The sequence below is a fragment of the Trichomycterus rosablanca genome, chromosome 8 (assembly GCF_030014385.1).
Source record: "Trichomycterus rosablanca isolate fTriRos1 chromosome 8, fTriRos1.hap1, whole genome shotgun sequence".
NCBI lineage: Eukaryota > Metazoa > Chordata > Actinopteri > Siluriformes > Trichomycteridae > Trichomycterus > Trichomycterus rosablanca.
This window is the reverse complement of record NC_085995.1, coordinates 30,040,913-30,067,937: the sequence shown is the minus strand read 5'-3', so window position 1 is coordinate 30,067,937 and position 27,025 is coordinate 30,040,913. Positions and strand designations below refer to the sequence as shown.

General features: G+C 39.9%; 1 protein-coding gene across 4 annotated transcripts in view; it reads left to right on the top strand.

The window, feature by feature from the left end:
• atp8a1 (ATPase phospholipid transporting 8A1) overlaps window positions 1-27,025 on the top strand; it is a 164,516-nt gene that overhangs the window by 136,993 nt on the left and 498 nt on the right. For 3 of the 4 annotated variants that reach the window (XM_063000680.1, XM_063000679.1, XM_063000681.1), the window contains 9 exons: window positions 509-583; window positions 4,586-4,708; window positions 8,512-8,590; window positions 10,284-10,345; window positions 10,672-10,728; window positions 11,800-11,907; window positions 21,713-21,801; window positions 22,921-23,013; window positions 23,993-24,084. In XM_063000680.1, the coding sequence (XP_062856750.1) occupies window positions 509-583; window positions 4,586-4,708; window positions 8,512-8,590; window positions 10,284-10,345; window positions 10,672-10,728; window positions 11,800-11,907; window positions 21,713-21,801; window positions 22,921-23,013; window positions 23,993-24,084 (778 nt within the window). Of the gene's footprint in view, window positions 1-508; window positions 584-4,585; window positions 4,709-8,511; window positions 8,591-10,283; window positions 10,346-10,671; window positions 10,729-11,799; window positions 11,908-17,219; window positions 17,393-21,712; window positions 21,802-22,920; window positions 23,014-23,992; window positions 24,085-27,025 lie in introns of those variants that run through there. The other variant, XM_063000682.1, reaches the window with a different exon arrangement.

Sequence of the window (27,025 nt, the reverse complement as noted above, 5' to 3'; positions counted from 1 at the left end):
TTGGGTTTCTAATGGTTTAATCATGTTGTAACCCAACTTTAAATCATACAGGCTAGCAATAGTTTTAAGATCTGTGATATTATGTGGGGTATGAATAATTGTGATGGTAGAAAGACAGAATCTGCTGCTATTTTGAAATAGAATATTATTTATTTATTTTTGTTAATTTGCTGCATCATTCAACTGATAAAGACTTCATTTAAAGTGAAATTTAGCTTTGCAGAAATGTTTAGAATGATAATTCTGTGTTTTATTTGGGGAGATTAGTAGATTGCAACCGTGTGCCTTGCTGATAGGAAACTTTGATGCATTTTATATTTTGATGGGTAGCTATAAGCTTGATGTATATCAGGCAAAATAATTGGCAAATTTTGCAACATTATTACAAGTCAAGTAGCTGATTTATGAACACATCTTCAATACATATGTGCATAAGGGTTAAGGTTTTGTAACGGACTCTTAATTGTAATTCTGTCATTTAAAAAAATTTCTCTGCTCTGTTTTTCAGATCTGGTTTGCCTTTGTGAACGGCTTCTCTGGTCAGATTCTTTTCGAGCGTTGGTGCATCGGCCTGTATAACGTGGTAAGTGTGCTTTAATAATTTACTGTGAGAGAGAATGTGTTAAAACGTCACCCCTGTCACGCTGGGCCAAGAAACTCATTAGCCATGGCAGCCCTAGCGGCTCCTTTACTGCAGGCCTGTGCCATCGACATCCTGAAAATCTCCCTCTTATTTATGAGCCCTTGTCAAGTCCATATTCCCCCTGTGCCCCGAACTATGTCCTGAATGTGCTAGAACAACAGCCACTCATGCCCCGAAAGAGCTGCTTTAAAGCGCTCAGCGGTGGATGATAAAAGAGCAGGTAGAATTCAGACACACATGTGCACGCACACACACACACACACACATGCAGGGCTGTATAGAAGCAGTTTTGCTGACTGCGGGGTGCAACAAGGTCCAGTCCTAAGAACATGAGAAATGAATTAAGGTCATTTTTTTGCACCGTGAATTTCCTGCAGTGTAAGGGCACATTCACACGAGAAGCATTTTGGTCTTCGCTCACCACGAGTTTTGGCGCAATCTGCCGCTTTGTTCAGCGCTCGGCTTTAGCGGTGCAGTAAAACGCCATCAAAGTGTGAATATGAGACGAATCTGCATTTGTGTGGAATAACTGTCAGATTCACTCTGAAAGCTCCACATGTATCTGTGTTCAGCTGTATTTCCCTCACTTGTGTCATAGCTCGGGGTGCTGAGAAATTGTGAGAATCAGCTTTGCCGAGTCTAAAACGCTTATCATAAAAAAAAAAGCTTAATGTGATGTATTAAAAGAATGACATAGAAGCACTAAACCTTAATTATTACTACTCATAAGTTCTCTTCACTAATAAAAATTCCTCGCTCTTTGTTTTAGTACAATAAGTCACGTTAAGCTTTGTGCACCTCTACAATCCATAGGAAATAACGACACAGCCATCGCAAAAGCAATTTTGCCGCTTCTCATGTGAATGTGCCTTTACTGAACGGAATACGATATCCAATCAAGCATCTTCTTAATTAAGATGCATAAGGAAGCAATAAAGACGTAAAGGTTAGGTGCAGGTTTTATTGTATCTGTAAATTGATTATTATTTTTATTTTATTTTTTATTTTATTTTTATTTAGCACGTCCAATTTCATCCCATCTATCATCCTCTCATTAGTGCGGATTCCTGCTCCTGATTGGGGCTGACGAGGCCGTTCCACGCCTCCTCCGAAACGTGCACAGCCAATCGACCGTCTTATCACCCACACTTGACGAGTGTAGCGTGGCAGAGTACTGTGCACGGAGGATCACACACTCCGCCACACCCCCTCCCGTCTCCATACAGGCGCCACCAACCAGCCAGCAGAGGGCGCAGCCGCCCCGTTCCTGAGAGAGCATCCCCTACGGTCTCAAGTCCCGCCCCCCACCCGGACAACAGGCCAATCGTTGTCCATAGCCGCCCAGCCTCAACCGTGAAGGCAGAGCTGGATTCGAAACGACGCTCCTTCGAAATCCAGCTCTGGTTGCAGCGCGTGTCTTTTACCGCTGCGCCACCTGAGCGGCCTTTAAATTGATTTTTAACTGTTTTCAATTGTATCTCAGTGTTTTTATATATTTTTTTGTGTTATGTTTAGTGAATAAGTGTCAAAACAACCCCATTATTTTACATTTGCCTAAAATATATGCAGTTCCTTGGGACCATGGAATGCATTAACAGGTTCCCATGTGCATTCTTAGGGAAAGAAATACCTTGAAACTCAACACCTTTAAAACATGACACTACTCCCAGACTCAATTGACGTCGAGTTTAAAGGTACAACTGTACTTGTGTTATAGCTCAGGGTTCTGAGAAATTTGGAGAGTCAGCTTTTCCGAGAGGGTCTAAAATGCTTATTGTAAAAAAAAAAAAAAAAAAAAAAAAGCTTAATCTGGTTAAATTTATTAAAAGAACGTCACAGGAACACTAAACCTCTTCTAATTGCTCATAAGTTCATTCCACTAATGAAATTCGAAGTTGTTCGTACTGCCTGAGTCGCTTTTACCATGTCATATCAAACTGTTTGTCGCATTGGAGACACTTTGAAAAGGTCAACGGCAAACTGGTTGAAAGTTTAATCAGGTGAACTTTGAGCAGCGCGACAAGCACAAAAATTGAGAGCACAACGCGGCAAAAGTGCGTGGTATGCGCCGCTTAGGAAAGCACAGCGGCAAGATAAACGGCACCACCACACTCCATAGGAAACAGCGGCACAGCCGCCACAAAAGCGGTTTTGCTGCTTCTCATGTGAATGCGCCCTGTGTAGGGGTAAAGTTTTTGGCTCTGCACTTAGTTCCTATAATCACTTGCCCTTCATCTGAATAGTCTTTCTAATCATGAAGGGGGGAGAGTCTGAAAGTCGCCTCCTATCAACTCTGTTATGGTTCACTAGTGTGGCGAGGCAGTAACCACTTGGCACGGCGCATTCGCTCTTTATCTGAAAGAGGAGAAATTCCACAGCTTCGGAGGGGGTCTGTTGGACGCAGCGGTCCGAATCCTCCCCTGAATAGAAGTCGTCGTCTCTCTGACTCAGTCTCCAGTGGAGCGTATCCTTCAGGCCCGACGCCCAAAGCCAGCATACTGCAGCTGGGCCGCTGGGAAAGAGTCTGGGCTCACCCCAGCACCCCTCCGTGCTCCAGAATACTTCATCTCTCCCTCAGGACTAAATAAAGAAGACAGAAATGATAAAACCATACAGGAGATTTGCTAATGAGCTGCGGACGTTATAGCAGATGTTAAAATGAAATACTTTTGATATAAACTGCAAGAATATCCAAATACAAAGCTGCCAAAAACGCTTCATGCTCAGTGAAGTGCAGCAGGCAAGCCGACACAGGAAAAACACAGGAGTGAGCTTTCTGAGACTAAGTTAATAAGATTACTTCACCTGTTATAAAAAGGGTTCTGTTAATGTGATCATTCAAAAAAAAAGTTATACAAGTGTAATTAATCAACTTTCTAGTGTTGCACTGGAACTCTGATGGTAATGTACAGGTGGGTGACAAATGAACAGAAATTCCTGAATAAATAAGTGAAAAGGCAGTACAGGTACAGATGCTTTGGGGCGGCGTTTTGCTACCGTGATATGAGTCCATTTGTCTGCTTTAAAAGTTTCAAAGTCTTTCTCTTGAATTTTTCCACCTTATCTCCCACTCTAACTGTTTATCTTGATGACCATCTCGATGGTGAATCCGCTGCTCATTTACATTTTTGGCATTCAGCAATGGACTTTAAACCTGCAAGATTTAAAAGAGCCGGATCACCACACGCCCTCTCCGTCTCAGATCTGCAGTCGCTTCTTATCACCTGGCAGTGTTAGGTTCCCACACAGACCCGTATCACGTACGAAGAGCCACGCTAAGTTCCATGTGGCTTCCCTAAATTCACACAGACACCTGGACCAGTCTCGTAGATCACAAATCGATGCAGAAACAGACCCCGTCCGAACTTCCCTCCCTCAGACACGGCCAGTTGTGTTTGTGGTGACACCTGGCCTGGTCGGTACATTTGCAGAAGTTTAAATTCACAAGTTCTAACACTCCACAGAGGACCACAGATTTTATGACATCACAAAATTTTCATCTAAAATATTCAGTAATCAATATTTACACAATTTGTGATTAGGAATAGCCACCTAATACATAATCAAACATTTCTTACATGCCCCTTTCTCAATGTTTTATTTCTGTATATTGCATAAACTCACTACACATTATGAGAGGCTTGAGTGAAGCTTGGAGCTAGCATAAAACATTTTTTCTGTAAGAGAAAAGCTCCAGAATCAAATCTTTCTGAATCTGAGCCACCAACTTCATCTACTTGTTGTGTGCATCGTCTCAAGCTCAAGTTTCCCCACTTATAGCAAGTCACAATTACCACATCCCCTACTTTTAATGACCACTTGTGTGTGTGTGGGGGGGGGGGGGTCGTCAGAGTGATGCAGAGTGTGCATTCGTTAATACATTTTAGACCAAGATAACTAGTTATACAATTTTTCATTTTTTTCTGTGTTTTTATTTTTCAGATCTTTACAGCTCTGCCACCTCTAACACTGGGCATTTTTGAGCGCTCCTGCAGAAAAGAGAACATGCTCAAATACCCAGAATTGTACAAGACATCCCAGAATGCCCAGGGCTTTAACACCAAGGTAAACCTTTTGTCTTATATGCTTTATTGTAATCATTTGTTGTGGTGGACAGTCGCAGTGGATCTGATTTCTGTGGAAACACTGGTCGCATGCCAGATATTTACCGTAGTCAGAACCAATCATGTCTGTGTAGACACCCCAAACGGTCGATAGCACTGACCAGAGCTGTCTCCATTTCTCACCATACATGCTCTGTCAGTTAACCTGTATTAGTGCATGTGTTTAAGTGTGTGTGTGTAGGTTTCTGTATTATGTATTTGTATGTCTCTGTGGTGTATGTGTGTGTATGTCTGTGCTGTGTGTATTTGTCTCTGTAGAGTGTGTGTGTGTGTGTGTGTGTGTGTGTGTGTGTGTGTGTGTGTGTTAGTTTGTCCCTTCTGTTAATGAAGCTGTCATCTCTTCAGACTTTAAGTGCAGAGCTGTGTCACGGCGCGCCCCGGCTCCACAGGCGTGGAGACCTGCTCAATCCGGCACCGACTCGGATTAGACAGATCGGATTAGACAGAGCACGCACTCCTGCCCTCACGCAGGGAGGGAGACAGAAAACCAGGAATCTGTTTACTGAGAGGAAAAAACAGTAAGAGGGTGGGGTGTACAGTAAAGGACAGGTCTGAGATCTGACAGTAAATTATGCTTAAAAGTTGCTTAAAATCATAAATGCTGACCTGCTGTACTGTGTGATTTGGGACGCCGATTGCATGGTGCTACACACTTACTACCAAAAAAGCTGCTTCCGTACATGTAGAAATGCTTCTAAAACTAACGGGATTGCTAACTACATTTCAGCTGCTAGGTTTTCCAATTAGCAAATTACTGGAGTCCATGTTAACCTGTTGATCAAATGATGGCGAATTGGCTGGGTGAACTCATGGAGACGAATAAAACTAACGTTTTAAAGCCCCTGCTTTCAATAATATCAATGTAACACAAGTAGGAACAAGCAGAGTTGTAATTATCAGCTTTAATTTAATTTTAAACACAATGTGAGACAATGGAACAGTTAGCAAGGTGTTTATGTTTACTTGCTTACTCATGTTAATGTAAGGAACATCATTACTTTTAAGTGCTTTGCTCGGCAGATAGCACCGCTGAGATTCAAACCCTGAATAGGCCACTGCACCTCCCAAGCGCCCATACTTTAAGTGTCTTTTAGGGTTAGCGACCTGACAGATCCTTGCAGTGACAAATGATTATGAGCATTTATTGATTTCATTAGCATTCTTTGTGTCTGTATGGGGAGGCCTGTGTGGGAAGGTAGTCTCGGGCTTTTGGGTCGTGAGGGGGTTTGATTAGTAGGCGGTTGCTTAAACTGACAGATTTGTAGCTCTGTGTTATTTGTGTGTAGAGTGAGCACAGAGACGGGGACGGTGTAGAGGGTGATGAAGCAGCTCTGGTCAGCGGGTGGCTAATTGAGTTGAATGTTTGATCGTAGAACGTTTAGCGGTGAATGAAGCAGGTTAAACATTGTTAAGCCGTGCACACACTGCAGTCCTGCTGTGTGGTGGAGTGTGTGCTGAATGGCCGTGTTACTCCGCTCTGTATGTCCTGTTTAAGTGTTTTGAGACCCTGTAGGCATATGGGATAAATAATATCTCTACATTAACACAATGAAACAGTAAAAACTCTTTGATTAAAAACGTTTGTACAGTGGAATTGTATAGATCCTCTACTGACACACAGAGATCCTCTACTGGTCTGTGAGCTAAAGAAGTTTATTGGTGCAGCTAACTGGTTTTAAACGTTGTAAACATATTTGCTGTTCAGAGCAAATGCTTTAGTCTCATATATTGTTTGTTTATGTATGTAAATATACAGTATATACACCGATCAGCCATAACATTAAAACCACCTCCTGGTTTCTACACACACTGTCCATTTTATCAGCTCCACTTACCATATAGAAGCACTTTGTAGTTCTACAATTACTGACTGTAGTCCATCTGTTTCTCTGCATACTTTTTTAGCCTGCTTTCACCCTGTTCTTCAATGGTCAGGACCTCCACAGGACCATCACAGAGCATGTATTATTTGGGTGTTGGATCATTCTCAGCACTGCAGTGACACTGACATGGTGGTAGTGGGTTAGTGTGTGTTGTGCTGGTATGAGTGGATCAGACACAGCAGCGCTGATGGAGTTTTTAAATACCGTGTCCACTCACTGTCCATTCTATTAGACACCCCTACTTAGTTGGTCCACCACCTCTGATGTAAAGTCAGAGACGATCGCTCATCTATTGCTGCTGTTTGAGTTGGTCATCTTCTAGACCGTCATCAGTGGTCACAGGATGCTGTTGCTGGATATTTTTGGTTGGTGGGACTATTCTCAGTCCAGCAGTGACAGTGAGGTGTTTAAAAACTCCAGCAGCATTGCTGTTTCTAATCCACTTATACTAGCACAACACACACTAACACACCACCACCATGTCAGTGTCACTGCAGTGCTGAGAATGATCCACCACCCAAATAATATCTGCTCTTTGGTGGTTCTGGGGGGTCCTGACCATTGAAGAACAGGGTGAAAGCAGGCTAAAAAGGTATGCAGAGAAATAGATGAACTACAGTCAGTAATTGTAGAACTACAAAGTGCTTCTATATGGTAAGTGGAGCTGATAAAATGGACAGTAAGTGTAGAAACAAGGAGGTGGTTTTAATGTTATGCCTGATCAGTGTTGTGTATATATACATATATATATATGTGTGTGTGTGGTTGTGTGTATACAGATAAACTTAAGACTTCAATAATTATGCCACCCCAGTTTCTTAACACATCTGCTACGTAGTAAATCATGGTCAAACAATTTTGGTGTTTGAAAACAATTTTGGTGAAGAAAACTCACTATTTTGTCTTTAAAACCCTTCAAAATTATACATGGAAATATAATTTGCCTATATATTTTGATTACAGTCTGAATTATCTGTGCTACTCATGTTTCATCCACCCATCCCTCCACTGCCCGCTTCACAGAGATAGTGGTACTGTTACTTGCAACATGTTTGGATCTGGTGAACTTTTAAATGATGCATGACATGATTTTGTATGGTATGTATACATGTTATTGGAAGAATCTTGATGTTTTAGAGATGTTTTGTGTTTGATGAGCCTTTGCTGTCAAAGGCTCTGTCGGAAAATAAACGCCTGATTGATTTCACGCCCGTTTCATGCTACATCACCCATTAGGTTCTGTTTGACCAAGTTGATGTGTTATGTAAATTCAAAACCAGTCGGTTTCTGAGGTGGCATATTTCTTCAAGCAGAGCGTCCAAAGTACACACGTACTTAACACACACACACACTTATACCAGAACCTTATGAATTACCTGAGTAACAATCTTTTTCCACTCCTTCACATGACTGTGAGCTGCAGAGGCATGTTAATCCATCTTAATTACTCTAACCTGTCTGTGTTTGGATTAAAAGCGTCCTTTTAGGAGGGGTTTTCACTCTTTGTAATTCTCCAGAGGACAGATTGGTGAAATTTGATAAGAGGACTGCAGTAGAATAGACGGGGGAGAGGAAACTTTCTCTCTCTTTCTTTGTGTGTGTGTGTGTGTGTGTGTGTGTGTGTGTGTGTGTGTGTGTGTGTGTGTGTGTCATTCACAGGATATAGGATATATAATGTGTCTGTCAGCAGGGTGGCTATTGAGCAAGCAGGACTGACAAACCCTCCACTTAGCCCAGTGCTGAGAGCACACAAAGGCTCCAGGCCAGGGGTCAGCTGTGGGGTTAGGGTGCTCACTGGCTTTCTCATGACTCACTCGTTCTGTGTCTCTTCTCTCCCTCCCCATCCTCCATTCCGCTACAGGTCTTTTGGGCTCATTGTCTGAACGGACTCTTCCACTCAGTCATTCTGTTCTGGTTCCCCCTCAAAGCCTTTCAGCATGGTGAGCACCACACACACACACACACACACACACAGTCTGCTAGTGCAATTTCCTCCAACGACCTTCTACCAGAGTAATGACACGCTCACACGCACTCTCACTGCTTTCACAGTCTGCCGTTACAGTCAATCACTTGCCCTGAAAAGTGGGGTTTACAAGTATGACTCCAAATCGTGCCAAATGCATGTGAAAGGTGTGTTTGCCAGAAGGGCCTTCTTTCTGGGTGTGAAATACTGGCATTATTTATAACTGGACCCAGTCCCGATGGTAGTTTCCGTGTGGAAGAGATGAGGTCAGTTCACCTCTCATGAAGGCTCTTCTTGATGGACCTGTAGAATAACTGTGCAGGTGCTTGGGTGATGCAGATTTTTGGTACGCAAACACAGCTTCATCTCACCCCTTTTATATGTATGATGTATAGTTATAAAGCCCACTGTTGTATTGTATCCACAAGACTGAGAATACGTACATTTTTGATCAGCTCAAATACAATGGATCTTAATGGAGAGCTCCTAAATTGGTTCACAATATACAGCCCACAATTTCATATGTTAGGCCCATTATTGCTTTAAATAAATACATGTATGTGTCCTGTAAGACTCTAACTCTTTTTTGTAGTCTGAGAATAAGGTTACTTTTCTAGAACCTACGTAAGAACATACGTAAGAAATTTCCTCCTGTTGCAGATTTCCAGCAGTTTTCCGAAACATAAAAAGAAAATCCATTGAAACCCAATTTGTCCCTGTTTAATTCAGTGTGATATCCAGAAATCAGATGATTTTAAATACATATGAAAGGTTCTGGTTTTCTAGTACAAGTCCACTTGCATATACACCTTTAGCACAGGACAAAGTTGGGACTAGAAAAATGGCATAAGAAAAAAAGAGTCAGCCGGTGTGGTTCCATTAGCAAGTTATTTCTGGGTTTTCCAGCTTACTAAATGTTACTGCTCTTAAATTGCTCTTAAACATTTCTAAATTGATATACCAAAAAAGACATTGCATGCCTCCCCACTGCTCAGTTATCAGTTTTACTATTTTGGCTGTATGCAGTATAAAAATGCTCATAACAATAAAGCAACTCTGCTTTAAGTTGTAGTGAGAGTCTCTATTGCTAAATTTCGACAGAATTAATTTCATTTGCTTGCAAATTATTGCTGCAAGATGCTAGTAGCATTTTTTTGCTTATGTTTTAGCTACAGTCCTGTGAAAATGTATTTGGCCCACCTGATTTTCTTATACAAAATATAAGAGAATAAAAGTTATGCAACACCGATTTCTATCATGTCAGGATTTTATTTCTTCACAAAGCTGAAAAGGTTCTATTTAACTATTGTTTAATTTGATACGGCTGCCACTAATTATACTGGCTGTGTCTTGTCTAGTTGGCATTGTATAATGTTTTCCTTTAATATAACATAAAAATCATTATTATTAAAAATAAATGTGTTTACTATATACATTTTTTTTATTTTTTTAAGCAATTAAAAGTGACAAATATACCAAAATTAAATAAATCAGAATGGGGGCTAATACAGCACTGTAAAAACCTATGGTTAATTAATAACCAATAGCTAGTCATTGTTTTAATAAAGGTTTATATTAGACTTGGTCATATTAGACTAAATTCTTCTTGAGTTTATGCACGTCTATCCCCTGCACATCTTACAGCTTTCATTTTGTTCCTCTTACAGATACCGTCTTTGGGAATGGAAAAACTCCAGACTATCTGCTTCTGGGGAACATGGTGTACACAGTGAGTGGAGTGGGCTTCTGGAGCTTATTGTTTATGCACTAATGGTAGTTAGCGAGAACCTTGAGGACCCTTGAGTTCTCACAAAACATCTGTATGTCCTGCTCATAGGCTATATGTCTGCATAGGCTCTTCTTGCTGTAAGGGTTCCTGGGTAGTGCAGCAATTAAAGGCATAGTGTTCACCGTCCTACCAGACAAAATCAATCACCCAACTTTACATCAACTCTGGACATGTTTGACTAGTTCTAATAGGTTTAGAATGTCTGGAAGTGCATGATATTATGAAATTGTAACATGAATATAAGAAGACATACTTGTGTGTTTCAGTTTGTGGTGATCACTGTGTGTCTGAAGGCAGGGTTAGAGACTTCATCCTGGACTATGGTAAGGGTCTCTCTTGCTTTTTTTTTCCTTTTTTTTTTTGCTACCCACTCTCACTCTTCTGTCGCATTCCATTATTGCCATTGATAATAGTAACGTCATAAAAATCCAATAACAGACTTTTAAAGATCAAACTGAGTCTTAGTTACAACCGAGTCCTGTTTTTTTTACTCTAGTAACTGTTTAGATGATCATTCTTACCACCCCTCTTTCTAACTACATTAGCTGTATGTGCTTAATTCTAGTCTCTCAGTAGTTTGTTGTAGCTCTACCAACCAGATAACACCACAGTGTGATTTTGTAGAGTAATTTCAATATAAAGATTAAAGGTTAAATAACTTTACATTTAGTGCTTAGGTGCAAAACAGAAAGTAAAAGACATGTTTATTTAGCACAAGAGAATTATTTTACAGCTTTACAGATATATCCAAACATCTTTCTCGGAAAATGTGTATCTGACCAGCATGTAATGCAGCATGCGCTCACAAACCTCACTATGTTATTTACATCATCAAATCCCAGTACGCATTAGCCAATTTTGGTGCCAAAATTACGGGACTGGTGCATGTGCCTGCATAAAAAAGAGGGGGACAGCCACAAGGAACTTAGCATGACTCTCCATAAACAATACAAGTCTGTGAGGGAACCCAGCACTGACAGGTAATAAGAAGCAGCGCAAATTGGACACACGTCAGGGGGAGTGTGGTGGTCTGGCTCACCTAGATCAGATTGGGGTTGTGCAAGTGACAGCGGATTCACAATCAGGAATGTGAAATGACTAGATTGGAATATAAAGGGGTGAAAATCCTGGGGGGGGGAATGGTGCGTTTTAGTTTATGTTATGGTTTAGACACCCCTGGTTGATGTCAGGTTAAAAACTACTGAACCTTATTAAAATTCTGCACATTTTATTGTAGACTGTGAACTATTACTATGTAACACTATAAGACTGTAAGAAATGAATGCTGCTCCCATGACGGCCACTGGGCCAGTGTAGAATTCCTGTTGCTACAGTATAAACTAACACAATATGATCATAATTATGTTTTTGTTTTTGTGTATTTTAACATACAGTTCAGTCATATAGCCATCTGGGGCAGCATTGGATTGTGGGTAGTGTTCTTTGGCATCTACTCGTCTTTATGGCCGCTCATCCCTCTGGCACCAGATATGTCAGGAGAGGTAAGAAGTACACATGCTCTAGTCCCATACCTGCTTCCAGATAAAGGAATAAACACACGTGCGCACACACACACACACACACACACACACACACACACACACACACACACACACACACACACAGACCACCCTCTCTTCTCCCTAAGGCAAAGCATTGTGTTTGCACTCATCTGCAGCTTGTGAGGCTTCTGCTCACCAGGGTTAATACAAGCTCTATGAACTGCACACCTCTGTAAGGCCTCAGGCTGTGCAGGATTTACACCATCTCTCACTTCATGCTCCCCTGATGGGCCCTCTTAAGCCCTATTAGTGTCACCTGTATCAACATAAAAATATTTTGAGCTATCTGCCTCAAATCCACATTCCACACTGCACATCTGGACATCTCTTCACCAAGCTTTGCCATGTGATCTTTCATACTGGTTACACTGTGGTGGGCCAGACATCACCACCATATTTACTCACAGGTCATTTGATTTGCTTTAGAAGCTGCAAACATGTCAGCCTGTCCAGTTAATCCTCTAAAAGTTTTCTCTGACCCCTAAACCACAGCTGTTTAAGCCTGCATTGCAAAAACAGCATCATCTTACTTTCTTTATTACTTTTTGGTTCATGTTGTGTCTTACTGTTCATACATCCTCATCTCTGTCCCCGCCATCATGCTACATGTGTGGCAGAAAAGCAGATGATTGCCTCAGGCTTTCTGAAACATAATACCAGCTCGTACCTGCTAATAGTAATAGTAGTAGACAAGGCCACACTAAAGTGTAGTGGACATTTAAAATCACCAGAGAGATGTTATTAAGGGAGTTGTGTCTGTTTTTAGACTGTGTAGTCTATTTAGTTTGTCTGTTTTGTCTGTAATTAAAACGTTTTAGATTGTAAAAATAAAAGCACAATTTAAAGATGTATTCAATTATAGTCACAGTACTATAGACTATTTTACATATACATTTACAGAAATATGCTAGCTCATAAATATGCATACAGGAATGTAGACTTAGTAGGTAGGTAGGTAGGTAGGTAGGTATGTAGGTAAGTAGGTAGATAGATTAATTGATTGGAAGTGTATCATTTCCAGCCATACAAATGCTCTTTTGACTGAATTGGCACAAATTCACAAATGTACTTCTTGCCCTGAAGCCAAATAGTGGTAACCCAGTGATTGCTAGTCTAGTACCTTACTTTCTATCTAGTACCTAATTCTGAGTTACAATCATCACATATAACTGCTATTTTTATCAGTCAGTGTACACTTAATCGTTTCTTATGTTAATTCCTAAAATAAAAACCATTCCTCATGTTAATTCTTAAAATAAAAACCATTCCTAATGTGAATTCCTAAAGTAAAAATCATTCCTAATGTTAATTCCTAAAATAAAAATCATTCCTAATGTTAATTCCTAAAATACAAATGATTGCTAATGTTAATTCTTAAAATAAAAAACATTCCTAATGTGAATTCCTAAAATAAAAACCATTCCTAATGTTAATTCCTAAAATAAAATTCATTCCTAACGTTAATTCCTAAAATAAAAATCATTCCTAACGTTAATTCCTAAAATAAAAAATCATTCCTAATGTTAATTTCTAAAATAAGTCAATTCTAATGTTAATTCCTAAAATAAAAACCATTCCTAATATGAATTCCTAAAATAAAAATAATTGCTAATGTTAATTACTAAAATAAAAAATTATTCCTAATGTTAATTCCTAAAATGTAAATATCTTTTTCACTAAAGTATTTAGATACAGCGTATTCAGTATTTTATAGAAGCCTATTTGGCAGCTGCAAGTCTTCTTGGAAATATCTCCATAAACTTTGCACATTGGACTGGACCCAAAGCCACTTTAGTATTGTTTTGGCTGTATACTTCAGGTCATTGTCATGTTAAAATGTGAACAGTCACCCCAGTCAATGTTCACATGCGCTCTAGTGGAGGTTTTATCAAGGATGACTTGGCTGCTAAGAAGCAACCTCATAGCATGATGCTGAACCTACCATGGCTGCCCATGGATGGTCTTAGCCAAGTGATGTGCAGGATTTACTTGTCATATGTAGTACTTAATGTTTTTGATGCTCAGTTTACATCTCATCAGACCAGAAAATCTTCAAAATCTTGTTGCCAGAGTCCTTTACATGCTGTCAGCAGTGGCTTCTGTCTGCACTCAGCCATAATGGCCTGATTAATGAAATGCTACAGAGATGGTTGTCCACCCAACAGGTTTTCTCATCTCTGTACAGGACTTTTTGAGCTCTTTTAGAGTGACTTAAGTAAAGCTTTACAGAGACAATTTCACAGTAAGGGGTTCTTTAATGCACGACAGCCTCTAAGCTGATGGAAATGTAACGCTCACTTGACTGTAGACAGTAGATGATTCTACCTTTATTTATTTTTAGAATTTGCTTAGACACCAAAACCACACTAACCTAGTTAATCCACAAAGTTTATTTTGGTGGGTTTGAAGTTCCAGTTTAGACCCTCTTCAAAGATGTGTGTGTGGTGAATAGCGCAGTGTAATCTGCCCTCTAATTGAGAACAGCTGGAGTGAGATCAGACCTAAGAGTGGCTGAGAGACTGACTCATCACCCAGCCAATCAACACCAATGCAGCACAACACCTTCTCTATTCTCACAATGTCACACATCTGCTCAGCTGTTTGTACTCAGCCTAATTCAGCTCGAAAACACACACGCATCAACTCCCTCTTCATCAGTTTCCCTCCTCACTACGTTTCATAACCGTGAAACGATGCTGATGCTGATCAAACGCAGTCTGGGTAGGAGAAGTGGAAATAGAAGAGTGGTGCTTGTCTGACAGATTGGATTATGATACGGAGATGAAGAATGGATAAGAGGGCTTTGATGTGAGAGCCGCTGCTGGAAGACTTTTATTTTCTCACATTGAAGGTGCCATATTATCAGCTGTGTTGAATCAGAGTTCCTTTTGTTCAGGTGCTGAGTTTCATCTATTTGTGCGACTTTGTGTTTGAGAGGGACACAGTGGACCACTCATCAACAGTACACTATTCAACAGAGTCTGATTCCTGCCGTCCATATAATTATTCACCCGGCATCTCAGCAGTGCAGACAAGCAAATGCTTTTCTGTCTTATGTTAACCAGCTTAGCAAATGCAAGAACAGAATTGTGTACTATATTGACGTCATGGCTGCGTATGTAATGAAGATTAATGGACTGTGCTTATTGGAAAATAATTTAAAAAGGATGGTGTCAATGACCCAAAGTTAATATTAAGTTATTACTTTCCAGTATTTCCAGTAACTTAATACATCAATGTGCTTTGTTCCATTTGTACCATAATAATTTGCCAACAAATTTTTTTTGTTAAAGAACAGATCATGTTTTTATTGTTTAAATTCATGATTAATCATACACAATGTTTCCTACACTGCTTTAACATACCCACCTGTTATTTTTGCTCCACTTTTTTAATAGCCAATACATGATAATAGTAGTAATAATAACAATAATAAATACAGCCATTACTTTTTCATTTATTTAGTAAGAAAAACATTAACACATATTGATCTTGAAAATCAATAACAAACTCCTTGAGAAGCAGTTCTCATGCTCATATCAGTATGTTTCATGTGCTATGATCAGCATGATTGACTACCATGTAGCAAGGTCGTAATCACAATGTACCCTACAACCAACCCTATACCACACACCCTCCCAATATTTAGATTAAAGATGTTGTTAATTAATGACATATAAATCGAGTTACACTTTGTAGGGTTTGCTTCATTTTGTTTTCGTCAGCCACTTTATCCTGGGTGGGGTCGTGGTGGGTCTGTTTCCACCTGGAAAGACTGGGCACAAGGCAGGATTACCCTAGACAGGGTGCCTATCCATCACACATACAATTGCATCAACCTCGGTGTGGGCCAGAGAATCAGCATCTCCTCATACAGACCCCCTGGAACCACAGAGCTTGTGTTAAATCACTGGCTGACTTTCTTTTAGCAATTTACTGTCTCACTATCGCTTTTCTTTCTTGTTTTCTCCCAATGCTTTTAGTAGTATTTATTACGTAGGATGATTGCAAGATTTTCAGGACAAGTATTCAGGATATGGTCTTGGTATTGAATATTAAGGTAAAATGCACTAGCCCACTACTGTTGAGATGTGAGGTTTAAATCTCAGCAGTGCTGTTGGCTGGTCAGGCATCTACACAGACTTGTGGTAGCCTAGTGGATAGAGCTTTGGTTGTCGAATCCCAGCTCTGCCATTCAGCCACTGTTGGGCCCTTGAGCAAGGCTCTTAACTCTCTGCTTCAATCCCTGTGCTCTGACCCCCACTTCCAAATGAGCTGGGATACACAGAAAAAAGAAGGGTTTCAGCCATTTCTCTTTCTTTTGGCTGCTTCCTTATTTAGGAGTCGCCACAGTAACCCTTTTGCCAGGTTTGGGGTCAGAACCCAACGGCTAGACTCTTTGGCCATCCACCCTCCCTTTCCAGACATAGACAATTATGCCTGTGTAATGTCCGGCCAGCCGGTAGCACCACTGGCAGTTTGACCCGGAACTCAGCTATGATGGGATAGCATAAAAGACTACTGTATCACCTGAGTGCTTTTAGGTTATGGTAATGAACAAAAAAAATATCCCATTACTGCAGTGTTTAAATGTCTTTGCATGAAGTTGTGCTGCAGCCTGAAACAACTCATCAGAATCAGACTGGCCTCTGGAAGCTTAGATACAGTGCACACCGCAGTAAAACACTCACTTCCACACTCAGCACATCAGAGTCTTATTTTACCTTAGTTTACCTTAGATTTTTTTGGAACTTTTATTAGGTTCTTAACTTGTGTACATTTGCTCACAGTAATACGTGTGTACATGGAAGAGTTAGAAGGAGCTAAAAAAGAAGCAGCTTGAGTTGATGCTTTGTCAAAACAGTCCATGTCGGAGCTGTAGAAAGACCAGTCTGGCTGACGAGAGCGGGCCTCAGCAGTTTATTAGTGTACCCCTGAAAACATCTCCACGCCTGGACCACCACAGCCTGCAGCCTCACATTCTTAACCCTCTTCAAGGCTCTGATTTACTGTGTGTATACCTACATTTCTTCACGAATAAGCACTCCATTAATTTGCTGTTCAGCAACTAGGTTGTAGTTGTAGGTCTGAAAACAAACAGTAGGAAAAATGTGGTGAGCTGGTGAAAGATTTTTAGGTTCACCTAAATTTAGCATTGTAGCAATTTGTATTCTTTTCGTTTCAATTGTTTTTTTTGTGTGTATGAGGGTTTCTCTCTTATATTTTTTTAAACAATGTTTATTGTTTTACAGCGCATTTACGGACACAACTATAATTTAATGTTCTCACAACGATGTTGAATGAGGACGGCTTGTTATTGGAAAACTGAGAAATCATCACCTCTGAGAAAAATCAGTTATTTTGCCGGGACTGTTGAATTTCCACATGACATGATTGCATATGAATAATTTCCCCAAATGTCTCTAGGCAACAGAGAATGTAGTAATTCAGCCAAAATAAACTGACATCAGGGGGGAGAATAAAAAGCATTTTGATTTGCACTTGGTCATTTGAGATTTCCTTTTCCCCGTATGTTTTGTCAGACATCAAAGTCTGTTGGACTGTAATAGTGACCAGCTTAGCTAATTTGGTAACACCTGAGTTCTTTGATAGCTTTGACACTGATTGGTGGGTGCGGGCGTGCCTCGAGGCGCCATTCTAGGCTCCTGCCTGGTTTCCATTACAGGAAGGACATTGTTTGGGGCCGCCGAGTTTGGACAAGTGGCAAAGGCATGTACGGCAATTTGCCACGCAAGGGGGCGATTGGGTGCTCTTTGACATTTAATGACAGATAGTTTCAGTGCAGCAGGGCCAAAGCAAACAGGCTGTGCACATACAATTGCGTCGACCTCAGTGTGGGCCAGAGAATCAGTGTCTCCTCATACAGACCCCCTGGAACCACAGAGCTTGTGTTAAATCTCTGTCTCACTTTCTTTTAGCACATTTACTTTCTTACTACCTCTTAAAGTTTTCTTTCTTGTTTTCTCCCAATGCTTTTAGTAGTATTTATTAAATAAGATGTTTGCCAGGTTGGACAAGTATTCAGGATATGTTCTTGGTACAGAATATTAAGGTAAAATGCACTAGCCCACTACAGCTGAGATTTGAGGTTTAAATCCCAGCAGTGCTGTTGGCCGGTCAGGCATCTACACAGATGTGTGGTACCCTAGTGATAGCCTAGTGGCTAGAGCTTTGGGCTGTCAATCGAAAGGGTGAATCCCAGCTCGGACATTCAGCTACTGTTAGGCCCTTAACCCTCTCTGCCCCAAACCCTGTGCTCTGACCCCAGCTTCCAAATGAGCTTGGATACACAGACAAATAATTTTGTTGTACTGTACATGTGTATATGTATATATGACAAATAAAGGCATTCTATTCTATTCTATTCTATGATTGGCTTTGTATGTTAGGGCTTGGCCAAAGAGCCTAGCCTTTGAAAAGTTCCCTTTTCAGTGCTGATACCAAGCCCGGATAAAAATAGAAGGTTGTGTCAGGAAGGGCATCCAGTGTAAAAACTACTGTAACAATTCTGGTCAGTCAACAATCAGTCTAGCAATAGCACTACATATAAAATAATTTACATTGTGTTTAAATATGTTAGTAATTTTTGGTACTGCAGAGGAATGTTGGATTCTGGGAAATGAGAAAGCAGACCAGTTATTAAAGAAAACAATAGGAAGGAAATCTATAAACTGCGAACTCCCATATCGGGCATAAAACCACTAATCACGGCCTATATTAAAATATGTGGCAGAATGAATGGGAAATGCAGATCCAGAACAAGCTCCACAGCATCCACCCCAACATTTAGGCTCGAACAAACGGGACAAACCAAAGCGGGACCGAATGGACAGTATACAAGATGCCGTATTGCAGGGTTTTTCAATAAATAAATGAATTTACATAATAAACAGGCACATAAACACACAAACACCCCTTGTCAAGGCTTTATGTTACCTTTATCTTGTAAACTACAGTGAAACCAGATTGCCATTTTTATTAATGAAGTATATTTTGTTTTGATTTGATGCATTGTTTGTGTTGCCTGGGCCACTGTAAAAAATCATGAACAAAATGTGGGTCGCTTGAAAAAACGGTTAAAAAAACCCGTACTGGCCCCTGGATCTGCAACCACTGTTAAATACTTATAACAATTGAACACATACTAACAAAGAGCCCGAGGTACCATAAAGAACAATGAAATCTAGCAATATGGCAAACAATAGATATTTAACCAAACCAAAGCAGACACTCTTCAAGTTATTAAACACATAACTGATAGTTAAGGACCTACCTAATTCACAGCCATGAAAATCACAGTTTCCTGTGTAATATGCAATTTGCTGTGAAATTCAAAATGTTTCATTTGTGTAGCGTTCAAGTATCTCACATTTACTGGTTAATTTGTACTATGAGGCAGTCCTAGCAATCCAGATAGCAATCGGTTAGTAAAAAATGTCTAAGATGTCAAAGTCTAAAGCAGCTAAAAACATTACTCAGGTAACCGAGTTAGGAAAACTCTCAACCAATTCTGTGAACGCAGAGGGGGGATGTCAAAACACTGACGAGAATTTTCGTATTTGAGATGGAGCCTAGTACCGTTGCTGGATATTCTAGGTTTACATTTAAAGGTAGCTGTGCTGTGTATTGCAGCTTCTTTTGATTCTATCATTCAATTTATGAGTGTAATTTAATGGCTCCCATGAAATGTGGCTCTTTTCTGTAAAGATCTGTGAAATCATCTGTGATTTTTAAGCACATTTTCTTATGAGTTGGGTAGGACCCTAATGATGGATATTTAGAACCATCATCATAGTCAAAACCTACAACGAGTTTCACTTTAGTTTAACCTTTTTTCTAATAACCTTTAACCTTTTTACCAATAAAATATGGTGTTATTCTATAAATAGCTACAGGGAGGACACTACTTCTGTAGACTTCATTTGTATGGGCCAGCAGCAATGGCCTGAGAATAAATATGTAAGGAGTATCCCTCACAGACCATAGGTGCTGGCTAGAAGATTGCAACATTTCCGTCCAGGCCAGCAGTGCTTGCCATAAGACAAGAAAAGTTTAACTATGTTTTCTCTGGAGACAAATTCGTTTTCTGTATTTGTTGTATTGTATAAAATCCTAAAAAACAAAGTAAGTAATTTTACTGAATACATTCAGGACAGTATAGTCCGTATTCAGCCATACATACTTCACTCAATTCTGAGCATTTTTTGTTACAGGAGCAGAGAACTGTTCCCCTGAAAATGTAATTTGAATTCTCAGAGAGATAAATGTGTCGGAGTTAAGGACTTGGATATCATTATTTAATTAGTAAGCTGCTTTGTTGCTTGCTTTGTCTCACCCAATCCAAACAGATGAATGTCTTTCCAGTCTGTGTTTATTTAATTCATGGGTGTACTTTGGCTCACGGGCGGATACTGGCCTTGCTTTCGCCTTGATTTGAAAGCGTTACTGATGATTTGTTTTAGTTAAAGATTTTTAAAAAGATAAGTTATTTCTCTTTCAGTTTGTTTCTTTTCCAGAACTAGCCAGACTGCAGGGCTTAACAGATGTACATGTTTACCGTCCTTGTGCACCGAGCGCCGTTCAGAAGAAAAAGTAGTTTCTGAATGACCTGTGGAAAGTAATCCTGTCTGATTTGGCGAAAGCTCCAGCCGTTAAACATTAAACGTAGGAAGAGAAATCATGAGCATTACTCTGGTTAAATGTGTGATTTCTCTCCACCTCAACTCCCTCCTAGAGCTGAAGCTGGAAAGATGTGGGGCAAACATTTACCTAATAAACAAACTAGGCCTTCATACTGCTGTTTGGTTTTCTGGACAGCATTTCACCCCTTTCACTCACATTTACACACACATTTACACACACCAACAAGCACACACTTTTACATGTACACCAACACACTGATCAGTTCAGGAGTTTCTCTACAGAGGTTGCAAACTCTCTTACTTGTATTTTACTTTCATTGGTCATGTCTAATTCACATGTATGTATAACTGCAGCACAGCATTAAACCTACACTCTGCATATGTGCCATATAATGGAGAAAAAAAACCTTTTAACCCTTGTGTAGTCTTAACTGCTCTTAGAAGGCAGGGGTAGCTTAGTGGTTAAGGTACTGGACTAGTAGTCAGAAGGTTGCTGGATCAAGCCCCACCACTGCCAAGTTGCCACTATTGGGTCCCTGAACAAGGCATTTAACTCTTAGTTGCTCGAGTTGTACTCAGTTGTAACTGTAAGTCGCTTTGGATAAAAGCGTCTGTTAAATGCCGTAAATGTAAATGCCCTTGTCCTAAGGGTCGAAAATGACTTGTCTTCAATAATCCCTCAAAATGTAGCAGCTTAATTAAATTTTAAAACCCAAACCTGTTTTGTTTAGAGAAACAACCTGCTATTTATCACAAGCATATCTGGGGTTTCATCCGCTGATATTGGACAGTGGTAGCTGCACAGTTATAGTACTAGACTAGCAATCAGAAGGTCACTGGTTTAAGCCCCACCACCCCCAAATTGCCACTGTAGCAGGGCAAGGCCTTTAACCCTTACATGCTTTCACTGTATTCAATGACAACTGTAAGTTGCTTTGGATAAAAGCATCTACTTAATGCTGAAAATGTAAACATGGTAATTATATTGGTGAGTAATTTTTGTCCTATTATTGATGACATGTATTCCGTATACATTTACTGTCTTACCTCTCATGATGATTGTGTGTTTGTGTGTGTTTTAGGCAGATATGATGTTCAGCTCTGGAGTGTTTTGGATGGGATTGATCTTCATTCCCATCACGTCTCTGGTGTTTGACTTGGCCTACAAAGTGTAGGTTCTCTTTCTTTATTAACTCCTTCCAAAGCTCAGCCTGGTCATTTCACTCACTGGTTTAAACATTTGTGGTATAAATTTATAGTATTTTTAATAGGTTAGTTTTCTGTTATGTGAATTGTTCTGAATATGAGCACCTTCATCTTCCCATAACAATTGCAAGCCAGTTTTAGAATGGCAGCAGAATATGTGACTTGCCATTCTGGGTAAATATTTACCACAGATGATTTTAATGACTGGAAAGTATGCATTCATTGGTATTTTAAGGCTAAACATTGAACAATTGGATATACTGTATGAACATGAAGGGACAGTTCTAGCCCTGCCTGCTTGTTCTGAAACATTTAATTTAGCTAATTTTTAATGAACTGTCTTATGCTGCTCTCTTTGTTTTTATCTTAATTATTCTTGTTGTTGATGTACTATTTTGATTTTGTACTATGATTTGTATGGTGTATGTACGTATTTGTTTTGATTATTTGTCTTATGTAAAGCGTCTTTGAGTATCTTGAAAAGCGCTATATAAATAAAATGTATTATTATTATTATTATTATTTACATTAATGACAGTCTATGCTACTTATAGGTTTGTTTACTTGAGCCTCATTAACAAAGCTTTTCACTGTTTTTTTAATCGTTTTTTTATTTAATAGTTTTTCTTATTGACGTGGTCCTAAATCATCTACTAATTGTGCACTTTCATGAGATTGATTAGTTTAATGGAAAATACAGTTTTTAATAGTTTGATCAATTTTTAATTAGTCCTTTTTTTTTTCATTTTGTTTTTCCATGTTTTACCACCGCTTTTTCCTGGTAAGGGTCGGGAGGGGTCTGGTTTTGCACCCCTACTCCCCTCCAAACCAGACTCTCAACCACATGACAGCACTGCTGGAGTTCAAACCATGGTTCCCAGCAGTAATGGGCTAGCATAATTTACCACAGTGCCACCCAAAAGCCCCGTGCCATGTCTCATTTGCCATTTTTATTCTATAGCAAACCATTACTGTGCAAAAAATGCAATTTAAAAAAATTTAAAGAGTTTGTTTTCTGTTAACTGTTAAAACTGCATAAGAATGTAGAGTTGTTCCTGAACCCTTTTCCTGTCTGTCTGTCCAGTATAAAGAAGGCATGTTTTAAGACGCTGGTGGATGAGGTTCAGGAACTAGAAGCTCTGTCGAAAGACCCCGGTGCTGTGGTTCATGGGAAAAGGTAAAACACACACACACACACACACACATGCTGTTTCCTTAGACTGAAAACATAATAGAAAACCTGTTTGCTTAACCAACATAAAATTGAAGCCTGTAGGAGGTTGGTTGACTCTCTATAGAAGCATAAAGCAAATTCAAAACCACTACCATTACACCTCCTAATAACAGCTGTCATGGTGGTCTTACAAAAGCTGTTTTTATGGCGTTTCATCCAGTTTTCCATGACATCACATGAGCAACGCAGTAAAAGATTCTTTTGGCTGTTTACTCTTTTTAGTGGTTATTATACAGACCCACACAACTACAAATGATTCCCTTTGAAAAAATAGACTGATCTAGGCCAAGTAGTCCAATCTTTGACTGAGTCTGCATGGCACCAACATTAATCTTTACTTCTGTCACGAGAGCCGTCAGAGTCAAGTCGATGTTCTCTTACAACAAACCATTAAATTGATCATGCACTACAGATTTATATTAGTTAAAAATTGTAGTGCTGTTTTTATACAGTTGCAGTTCTGTGTAACCTGAGCTGTACTGTGTTATGGACTGCATGATAGTGGCCGTAAGTCTCTTGTTCTCGGGCAAGCTCCAGTCCCGCTCACTTTCTCATGTCCTGCTCTCTCTGTGCTCTGTAGACTATAAACTGGAGTGAGTATGAGCAGCAGTGATGTGTTAATGAAAAGGTGCTACTAGATTGATGGGGATTCGAGCTCAGTGGGTATCATCCCACTGGCTCGTCTCCCGGCACATCAAGCCAGAAGAGCACACACTCGGAGCTCTACTGGAAACTCCATTGTTAAATCCTGCACACTTTAGTTTGTGTCCCCTACATGTCCTTATGCTTCAGGCAGTACAGATACTGAAGAGACAGTTCAGCCAGTTATGGAAAATGTCTCACTCTTCACTTCTTTCTCTTCTTCTTGTTTTCTTTCTCTGCTTGTCTGTGTGTGTGTGTTTGTGCGTGTGCGCGCTCTTAGTTTGACTGAGAGGGCCCAGCTTCTGAAGAACGTGTTTAAGAAGAGCACGGTCAGCCTGTACCGCTCCGAATCCACGCAGCAGAATCTACTCCGTACGTCAGCAACACGCCTTTGCTCCACCTTCAGCACACACACTCATACCTCCACACACGCACAACACACACACTCAGACCAGCTGCTGGACACACATCCCACTATTCCCATCTGCACCATCCAAATGCAGGTGCTTTCATACACCCAGGCTCATATTGAGGCCCATTTGCACTAGGGCTGGAAGAGATTATAGAAGTACAATGAGAGGGAAGTACTGACAGTGAACCTAATATTGACCGACCTCACTGTTTCTCACTGTTAAACTTTATTTTATTTATTTTTGTATGAACTTTATCAAAGACGTGTCAAACAGTGTGGCCATGTGGTGCACCATAAGGGCCGCATTAATGCGAGGACTAACAGTGTATGTATTTATCAGAACAGTGGAGTACACTATCAAGGCTCTTCTGGTCACAGGACATTTATTATCTAATGACCCTCACATGCCTGGACATTCAGCTTTTCTATGATTGTGAACATACCCTCCATTACACACACACATGACCTGCTGCATGCTTTGCTTTTTACATTTTGATTTTGCTAATCAGTTTGTTTTTTTCTGTTTGTTTATCACTTATCAGATTTTTGTTGTTGTTTTTGTTGTTGCTTTAGGTGGGGATGGGACACGCTTGGCTGTAATCTGATTTTGCAATATGTGTGCCATTTACCCTAAAACATACACTATGTGGTCAAAAGTATTGGGACACCCCTTCTCATTTTTAAACTTAGCCATGGCAATTGCTTACAGGTGTAATGAATCAGTTATATAAAGCAATTTATATGCAGCAACAGTTTAGGGAAGGCTCTTTCCAGTTCCGGCATATTGCCCCTGTGCACAAACCAAAGTTTTTAAACACAAGAAGAAAAGCTTGGTTTAAAAAAACCTTAGTAACCTGCGGAGAGCCGTGACCTCAGCCCCACTGAACGGCTTTGGAATGAACTGAAACAGTAATTGAAGCTTTCTTGACCAACATCAGTGCCCAGTTATACTGATGCTTTGTTCGTTGACTAAATTGGAACAAATTCCCACAGACATGATTGAAGGTTTAGTGAGAAGCCTTCTAGGAAGATCACAAAATATAATAGAGGTTACTCTATTTTAATACCATTTGTTTTTGTAATGGGATGTCCAACATGCTCATGTTCAGGTGTCCAAATACTTTTGGGAATATAGTGTTGCTTAAACACAATTCTAGACCTGTTCTTAATCTTTCTGTACCATGCCACAGCTTCACCCTGACCCCACCATCATTAATGTGCATGTGCTTGTATGCATTTGTTTTTGCGTGTGTCTGTGTGTGTCTGTGTGTGTCTGTGTGTGTCTGTGTGTGTCTGTGTGTGTCTGTGTGTGTCTGTGTGTGTCTGTGTGTGTCCGTGTTCTGCTGTGTATGTGTGTGTTTTGCTGTGAAGCTCTGGTGCCTGATGGCCAAAGTTGCAGCTAATCATTTTCATGTCTCGCTGTCATTCCCTCAATGCACTGTTCCTCTCGGCCTCTTGCATGTGCTTCCAGGCCAGCAGGTAGATGCTGAGTCAGTTGACACGTAAAGGTGAGTCAGGAGTGGACAGCTAAATCCCAGTGTGTAGTGCATTAGATGATGAGTGGGGCAGTGGTAGCTCAGCGGTTAAGGTATGGGACTAGTAATTAGAAGGTAGTCTGTTCAAGCCTCACCACTGCCAAGTTGCCACTGTTGGGCCCCTGAGCAAGGCCCTTAACCCTCAGTTGCTCAAATTGTATTCGATTATAATTGTAAGTCACTTTGGATAAAAGCTTCGGCTAAATGCTGTACATGTAAATGTAAGAGTAGCTTGTATGAGGTGCTAAATCTTATAGTAAGGGCAACACATTGAGACATACGTATATGTCAAAGTGGCTCTGAACACATCTAGTACCTGACTTTTACCAACAAAGAGTACTAACTAGTCTCTTCTGTTTTGGCTTGAGTATTTGTTTTAAAGTCTTATGCCCACATCATTTTTTTGTATTTCTTTAATTCGTTATATATTTTATATAAATTGTATATCTTGTGTATATAGTGCCTTTGCAACTTGTTAGGTCAGTTGCGACAGATCTGGTTCCAACAGGAAACAAGGCAGGAATACACTGGACAAAGCGCCAATCAATTGCAGAGCTTTGGCCTATCATGATATAGCCAATCATGTCTGTGTAAACACACCAGGTGCAGGTCTCATTGGTGCAGGTCTAACATTACAGATTGCTGCACCACCAAGCTTTTTTAAAACACGTGCTATACATAACAAGTCTATAATTTATTTATATATACACATACACACACATGTACGCACATTTTTTAAATTAGTGTTCTATATACTGAGCCAGAGACTGAGACCAGAGGCTCTGTGCTCCTAATTTTCTTGAATTTTCAAAGAACAGTTTCCAGACTAGTCCATGCGATATCTGTGGATAATTATTAATTTATTCTGATCAGGGTTGCAGTGAGCCTGACACTTCTTGGACACACTGTACAAGGCTAGAATGTACCCTTGACAGATCACTCTATGCAGACATAGTGAAAACATTTAAAACTCTTCAACAGAACAGCTTAAATCAAGTCACATTAGTTGTGGGATCACTATTACATTACGATTAAATACTTTCTAAAAAACTACAATATTACAAATATTACATGCACCTGCAGCATGACTATGTTTGATGCATTTGAGGAAGAAAAAAAAAAAAAGTTTATTTCTGCCTGTGTGCAGATGCCAACATGTTCATGCATCAAATAACCTGATAAATGGCTGAAAATCAAGGGGTCTTGATCAGATTTTCTAAAATGTATTAATAGCTTTAATTGGATTTATTATATTGCAGTAAGCATATAAGTTTACAGAGTTATTAATAATGTGCATAGAAACATGCTTCTTACATTTGTACATTATCATTGTTTATTTGGGTATTTCCAAGCAATATGTTTCCCA